The 8,857-nt window shown below is 33.8% G+C and overlaps 1 protein-coding gene across 1 annotated transcript; it reads left to right on the top strand.

The window, feature by feature from the left end:
* The first annotated feature begins 6,306 nt into the window (after window positions 1-6,306).
* LOC125212910 (beta-amyrin 28-monooxygenase-like) lies at window positions 6,307-8,268 on the top strand. The gene is made up of 3 exons (XM_048113204.1): window positions 6,307-7,222; window positions 7,320-7,504; window positions 7,866-8,268. The coding sequence occupies exons 1-3, from the start codon at window positions 6,307-6,309 to the stop codon at window positions 8,160-8,162; spliced, it is 1,398 nt and encodes a 465-aa protein (XP_047969161.1). The 3' UTR covers window positions 8,163-8,268.
* Window positions 8,269-8,857: the final 589 nt, after the last annotated feature.

The following is an 8,857-nucleotide window of genomic DNA, read 5'->3' as shown; positions in this document are numbered from 1 at the left end:
ACGGTTCCGGTTCGGTCCGGTTCAAGATTTTTGTCACGGTTCCGGTTCCGAACCGGAACCGGCAGTTCCGGTTTCGCGGTTAACCGCCGGAACCGAAAACCTTGGGCATCTCTAGCCAACACTCTTTACTTGTTTTTTTCACCATTTTCTAGTTTTAGTACCTTGCTATCTTTTGGTATTTGGAGTTATTGGTAGCTACTGCCTTGTTTTTAAACACAATCCGTTTTGATTCCATGGAAATGAAGTTTCTGTTGGTTTGCTTTGTATTTCACGTGCTAATGGACTCCATGCCGCTTAGTTAAATAGACCTAGAGATGTAGAGTTGGTTTTGTTTGTTCGCATGTTAGATCTGTCTAGTTAGATAGATCGAGTGATTTCTCAAGTTTTTGCAAAAATTAATCGGTGTAGTTTTCATTAATGCATGAGATCTAAGTTTTCCGCCACCTTCATGTTGGGTAGTCTGTTTGCCGATTTCCTGCATAATTTAGCCCTCATGGTTCAATTGCTAATTAGATCCAAGATTGTTGAGTTTTATTTCAAGCATTCATCAATGGAATCCCGAGTTTCTGATTGTCATTCATTGCTTGGAGAATAAAAGAATGTCACAATTCAAGTTGGGACAACTTTGTTGCTTTTACCTTTTGTTGTTTCTTTTCAGCTTTTCCTGCAATGGCCAAGTAGTTAGTTAGCCAGCATAGTCTGTTATTCCCTTCTACCTTTTGTCGACCCATTTTTAGTAAGTTTCACGATTCACATGCACACTAGTAGTCCAGTACTTACACTCACGTGCACAGCCACAACGTGAAGTATCTAGTTACATACTGGTTAGGATAGGTGTAGGTCCCATTTCCATTTCTCCGTCTAGTTAAACTCAACCCCCAAAAGCGTTGTAGCAAACTCAACCTTCCAGAACAAGTTTATTATACTACATCCATCTGTGTGGGATTGATCATTTACTCCATTACACTAGCCAGTAGAGTGGGTTAAGGTTTTTGATAGAGAAGAGAGATACAAACCTAACGACACAGCTAAGTTTAGGTATCCTCCTAACCAGTTGACACACACGAGTCTTTCTCATCTTCTAGTACACATAAATTTACGTCTATCATAGTGCTATGCATGGTACATAAAATTCTAAATAATAAAGATAAATTCTAAGGTAAATAGATTAAAAAAAAAGAGGATAAAAAGAATATAATGATATTTATAGTTAAAAATGTGTATTAATTACAATAAATATTCATAATATTATAAACAATAATAAAAAGAGAAATCTACTTCTCTCAAAAACCCAGACAAGGATTTTAAAAAAAAGATAAAGAAAATATAATGATGTTTATGGTCAAGAATATGTGTTAGTTAAAATAGTATTCATAACATTATAAATAATTAAAAATATTAAAAATAACAAAAATAGGGGTGGGAATACGGATATCGGGTATTGGGTTTACCCGTACCCGACCTGATACCCACCGGGTATTGGGTATCCAATATCCACTTTTATAGGATTGGGTATGGGATTGGATATTGAAATTTAAGATAATTCGGGTATTGGGTAACCCGAATGGGTATCGGGAATTACCCGAATACCCAATTTATTATTTTAAGTATTTTTATAAATTAGGTTTAGTCATTCCGGGCTTCAAGAGCTGGGCTAATTTATTTACTAATTATAACTTTCTCTAAACTTATAGTATAAATAAGTCAATCTCTCTTACTCTAGGTCACTGCTTCTACATTTTAATTAAATGTGTAACTTTTATTGTTTTGCTTACATAACCAATCCTCATAAATATAATCGTGTACTTTAAAATAAATGCAACATTAAAGATGTTAGTAGTTTATTTAATTTATTTCTATAGTTATATTAATATAATTATAATTTGAATTTTTTTATTAGTTATTAACACATATAAATAGTCGGGTATTTGGGTACCCGATTCGTCGGGTTTGGATACCCGAGGCGGATATTGGATTATCCGAAAATATATCGGGTCGGGTGTTGGGTGGACATTTTAGATGATTTTTGGGTTTGGATACCCGGTTTTTTCGAATCGGGTATCCACGGATACCCCTATTCCCACCCCTAAACAAAAAGATAAATGTATTTCTCTCAACCTGCTCTAAATAAAACATTTCATGTTCAGCAAAAGATTTTAAACAGTTTTAATTTCTGACATGAGTGTAATAAAATAAAATAAAATAAATGAAAAAGAGGAATTGTGCGACAAATGATCAAAGAGTTTGTGTTAATTATAATAAGATATATACATAAATGATGCGACTAAGGATCAAAGAGAAAAAAAAAAACATAGTATAATTTAAAAAAATAAATTATTTTACATAACGTATTTCATTGAATCATAATATACTATGAAAAATATTTATAATAACGCAATTAAATAATATGACATTTCATCTAACATATTTCTTATGCATATATGATATTTATTTTTAATTATTATCCTACACGACATCATAGTATCATTTGTTTATCTTAATATATTTATTTTCTAAAACATAATTTAATAGTATTAAACTTTTATTGTCATAACTGAAAAGTCAAGCCTTGAACAACAATATATTTTTAGTAGAATAAATCCAAGTCTAACTCAATTCTAAATATATACTCCCTCCGTCCCGACTAAGATGACATATTGCTTAACCGACATGGGATTTTAAGAATTATTGGTTAAAGTATTTAATTGGAAAGAGAAAAGGTGGGTGTAAGTATTAAAGTAGAGAGATAAAGAAAGATGAATATTTTAATAAGAGTGAGAAAAAGTGGTTGAGTGTATTAATTGGAGAGAGAAAATTTCCAAAAAGAAAATGTATCATCTTAGTTGGGACAAACTAAAAAGGAAAACGTGTCATCTTAAACGGGACGGGGGGTATATCTTAAGTAATTGAAATATGTATATAGGAGCATGTTAGGATGCCACCACCCCTTAAAATAACATCATACCACCAGTCCTAGCCAATCATTTGTACACGTGGGCGAATAATAAGCTGCCACGTGGCAAAAAAAAAGTTGAAAAACTCGGCCAACAATTTGTTGCTCTTTATACAGCAATTTTTCTTGTCCAGCAATATCCAACACGCTATACAGCAATCTATAGATTGTTGTGTAGTGTTTGTAATATTGTTGTGTAACGTTTATAATATTGTTGTATATATGGTGTCACGATGTTACTTTAAGAAGTGTTGTACTCCCTCCGTCCCGGATAATTCGGGCCACTTTGACCGGGCACAGGTTTTAAGAATTGTAATGAAAAGTGAGTTGAAAAAGTTAGTGGATGTGAGTCCTACCTTTATATATTAGTTTTATAATAAAATGTGAGTAGGAATGAGTTAGTGGAATATGAGGTCCACTACCAAAAATGGTAAAAGTGAAATGAGACAAATTATGTGGGACGACCTGAAATGGAAAACTTGGACGAATTATCTAGGACGGAGGGAGTAAATATTAAATATAGGACACGACTATGCTACCCTCTCAGCACTAGGGTTTTTGTGAAAGAAAGGAGAGAAGAAGTAGAGATAGGGTAGAATATATCCTGATCTATTTTCTCATTATCGTAACAATGAGATAACAAGAGTTGAAGTTGAGACTATAAATCCTTAAGCGAAAACCTGGATGTATAATGCGATCGACTCGATTACATTATTAAAATTTAAACTAAATATTAAAATATATGCAAATCAACAGTAGTCTTGGAAACATGTGCAATGTGCTAATTGATTTTTATGCTAAATTAGGTGATACGATCATATGAGCCGAGCTCGTGAAGCAAGTGAATTTTAGGCCGTTGAATATGCTTGGAAAGGCCTACAACGCAATAGACACCAAAGAAGACATGTTTCCTCAATTCCCTCATATTTGAGTCATTTTTCTTTTTCGGAAAGTTCTCTCATAATTGAGTCATTCCATATATAGCAATTTTTTTCTCTTTCTTACTCTACCCTCTCTTACTTTATTATTTCTACTTTATTCAATTTCTACTTTATTCTCTCTATCTTTTTTATCTCTCTTACTTTTTTTTATCTATTTATTTAACACACTCAACACCCTTCTAAAACTCCGTGGCGAAAAGTTTCGCTTCAACTATGAGGAAACAAAGGGATTAAGATTTTAGAGATCTAATGGTCTATAGATTGACATGTGTAATTTCATTTTTTATTTTTTAATATTAAAAAGATAATAAGTAATAACTGTCACTTTAGCGTTTAAGAACACATTATTAATATAGTGTGTTAATATTGACATTGTACAAGCATTGTATTGACATATTAGGTAAGGTGTATTGATATAAAGCTGCTTTACGAAATTTATGAATATTCACGAAAATTTTATCAAATTTTGACATCGAAATATATGTACGTAGGATCTCGTTGGAATCCTTATAAAATTATCTTTAATTTGATATATGTTGTGTGAAAAAATAATTTAAACGAGAAAGCGATATACATTTAATGTTTTGAGATATTTTTAAAAAAATTAGTTATAACTAACTTGTTGTTAATTGACATTAATATTCTAATTGACATTTTTGTGCATGATATTGGTATTTGAAATTGAATGATCTTAACCCTTAATTTAAATATTTAATATCTATCATTTAATTATAATTAATAATTTAAAAAAGTTAACAATATAACACACGTTACTGTTTCTAATTTTATATTCGATCAAATTACTTGTGCAAAGTACAAGATACCAACCGTCCATGATTTATCTCTAATTTTATTAGCTGGGAATGGAGATAGTGACAAGGAATAAACAAATGCTACCAATAAAAAAATATCAGCCACGCTATAATAAACAAATACTCCTACTATCACGATTTATCTCTAATTTTACTAGGTGCACATTATTAATTAACTAGTATCATAATCGTACGGTCCATTCTATTTTTATGAACTTAGTTTACACAGTAAAATAATTTTATAAAATAATACTTCCTTCATTTTCTCATAGTTGAGTCATTTTTCTATTTCGAGAATTACCCTCATAGTTGAGTCATTTCCATATATAGTACTCCCTCCGTCCCAAGATATTAGACTCGTATACCATTTTAGGATATCCCAACATATTTGAGCCATTTCTATTAAACATTTACTTTACTACCAACTTCACTTACACAACTAAAGAACACCTCATAAATTCCTGTGCCCAAAAGAAGTGAGTCTAATATCTTGGGACAGAGGGAGTAGTAACTTTTTTCTCTTTCTTACTTTACTCTCTCTTACTTTACGTCTCTCTATTTTATTCACTTTTTTACTTTATTCTCTCTACTTTATTTTCTCTCTTATTTTTTTATCTATTTATTTAACACAATCAACATCTCTATCTTAAACTATGTACTAAAAAGTTTCGCCTCAACTATGAGGAAACGAAGGGCGTAAACAATATTATTGTACGAATTCTAAAAACATAAAAATATATAATAAATATTCGTTATATAAATATGTAAAACCAAATAAAAATATATTGCTTAGTAAATTCAGTAAAAAAATTTCAATAAAAAAAAAAACTAAATTCATATCGATATTTGCATTAAAGTTGCTATCTCATAAAAATTTAATTCATATCCAAAATTTATAAATATTCCAAAATGATCCAAAACTCATCTTTCCTGTATGTACAGATAGATTTATTCACCCTTATTAGTAATAAATATCCCACGCTATAATATACAAATACTATGACTAATAAAAATTAAAGAAAGTAAACGAAGCGGTTCAAAAATAAGTTAAACAAATACTACACGCTAGGTTGGTGTACTGCACATATTAATTAATTAAATTTACGATTAATCATTGATTGAACATTAACAACCTAGTCTCTAAACTTTAAAATATCATAAATATTCACGAAATTGAAGTATAATCACATCCACGATACCTTTTTCACTATCCCATTAAGAGCATTTTTGGTGATTCACAAAAGTTGACTTGCATTATTAAATACTCCATTAGTCCCAGATTAATTATCACTCTTTTATATTTCGGTCCGTCCCTCAATAATTATCACACTTCATTTTTACCATAAATGGTAAGTAAGTCTCACATTCCACTAACTCACTTCATTCACATTTTACTATAAAACAAAAACAAAAAAGTGGGTCTAACATTACACTAACTTTTTCAACCAACTTTTCTTTACATTTTATAAAACCTATGCCCGGTACAATTAATCAAGGACGGAGGGAGCAATTAACCCACAATTAATCATTAAACTACTAACCTCCACTCTAATCAATATAAACATCTCTCCCCCTTCACACAAACCCAAACAATTTCAGTATGGAGCTTTTTACATTAGTGGTTTCCATACTCCTCATCGCCATCACATTTTTCCTCCTCCGCCGCAGAAGCTCCGGCAACGCCAGATTGCCACCCGGAAGCTTCGGCTGGCCAATCATCGGCGAGAGCGTGGAGTTCCTCTTCGGCAATTCGGAGAAATTCGTCGGCGATCGGATGCTAAAGTACTCCCCGGAGATGTTCAAAACCAAAATCCTCGGCGAGAAAACCGCCGTGATCTGCGGCCCCGCCGGCAACAAATTCCTCTTCTCCAACGAGGAGAAGCTATTCAGCATGTTCCGCCCCCACTCAATGCAGCACCTCTTCCGCTCCAACAAGCCCAAACCCGCCCTCAACATGCCGGAGGTGGTTCGCCAGCCCGGTTTCCTCAAGCCGGAAGCCCTGATGCGTTATTTGGCGGGAATGGATTTGATCACGCAAAAGCAGCTGCACATTCACTGCGACGGTAAAAAAATCGTGGAGTTTTACCCGCTGTCAAAAACAATTACCTTAACTATCGCATGCCAGTTTTTCCTGGGGATAAACAACCCTGACCGGATCGCGCGGTTGGTGGAAACTTTCGATGATGTCACGCGGGGGATGGCATCTATCATGCTCAATTTGCCCGGGACCACGTTTTACCGCGCCAACAAGGCTGCGGCAGCGCTCCGGAAGGAGCTCATCGCGGTGGTCGAGGAGAAGAAGGAGGCGATGGCCGAGGGAGCTGGGCCGATGCACGACATCTTGTCGCACATGATCGCGGCGTCTGACCCGAGCGGGAGCTGCTTGCCCGAATCCGAGATTGCGGATAAGATGATGGGGCTCTTGATCTCCGGGTATGGCAACGTGTCAACCACCATAACATTCGTGATGAAGCATCTAGGGCTGAACCCTGATATCTACGAACGAGTTCGTGCAGGTAACGAATAATATCCATCCATAAAAAATATTCTCTAATTTGTTTTTCACTAACAATATAAAATTTGAATTGATATAGTAATGATTTTATATTTCAGAACAACTAGCGATTGCGGTGGCTAAGAAGGAAGGAGTGCCATTGCATTGGGAAGATATGGCGAAGATGAAATATTCATGGAATGTGATATGTGAGACAATGAGAATGGTTCCATTTCAAGGAACTTTTAGGGAAGTGATTGAGGAATTTACTTATGCTGGCTACACTATTCCTAAGGGTTGGAAGGTAATGGATTATTACTCCTTGAAAAGTATGAATTATTTTCTTATTAGTCCGTCCCTAAAAATTTGAATTTTATAAATTTGGAAAAGTAAAATACCACATTACCTTACACATCATTTTATTTACAACTTATACCATTACACTACACTATTAATGATGTGGAGCCCACTATCAACTAACACAATTTGCCTACTTTATATCTCTCTATCTCTTACTTTACCAATTATACATTATAACTCGTGTCGAACCAAATGTTCATAGTTTTCAGAGACGGGGGAGTATGATACGGCAAGTTCAGAGATTGTATGCATTTTATAATTATGTTTGAGCGAGATAAATATTTGACAAAATGTATGATTTGTAGGTATATTGGACCGTGAGCACGACCTGCATGAGCCCTCAATATTTCAAGGATCCGAAGAGGTTCAACCCATCGAGATACGACGAGGGAGAAGCGCCTCCTCCTTACACCTACATGCCGTTCGGAAAAGGGCTGAGAATGTGCCCGGGAAACGAGTATGCTAGGATAGTGATGCTGACTTTCGTTCACAATGTTGTGAAAAATTACCGATGGGAAATGGTCGACCCGAACGAGAAGGTCAGCGGATCCATGATTCCGGAGCCCCAAAAAGGCCTACCGGTCCGTCTTTACCATCATTGATGCAAAGCTGGAACATGCCGAAAACTGTTTGTTGTACAATCAATGTCAAATAATGGAATTGAATCCTCCGTTTAATTTCTTTTATGGATACATGTTTATTGTTGAATCTATAGTTTTAGTATTGGTTTTAATGATGTTTAAAAATATGAAAGTTTTTGCTGGAATGATACCAAACAATTTTAAGTAGTTAGGTCTATGCCCTCTCTTAAAATGCCACTCCATTATTCGGTATTAATTGACTTTAATTTTTACCTTTTGTATTGGCCCATGTAGTACATTTTTTTCAGATAATCGAAGGTGGTTTAAAATTTTCTGAGTGCACCATTGAGTAAAGTGAAACATATAAATCTTTTGAAGATAAAACAAAAGTTTTATTTAGAAAGTACTATTGAATACAGATCTCAAAATTAGCAATAGATCACAAATGATGAATTGCATATTAATTCATGAGTAGTGATTTAGAGACATAATGTCTCTATGCCATAATACCCTTATGTCTCTATACCATAATTATATTTTATATATGGACAAATATAACCAAATGCTATTTTTGGATAAAATCAATTAGCATGATCAGTAGTGGGTGATCTAATTTCTATAATAAAGACTAATAAAGCTAACGGTGAAATTCAATAGAGTATATTATATATTTTACATAGGAATAACATAAAAATAAATACTCAAAAATCAACTAA

Source organism: Salvia hispanica, chromosome 3 (assembly GCF_023119035.1).
Source record: "Salvia hispanica cultivar TCC Black 2014 chromosome 3, UniMelb_Shisp_WGS_1.0, whole genome shotgun sequence".
NCBI lineage: Eukaryota > Viridiplantae > Streptophyta > Magnoliopsida > Lamiales > Lamiaceae > Salvia > Salvia hispanica.
This window is presented reverse-complemented; position numbering and strand designations above follow the sequence as displayed.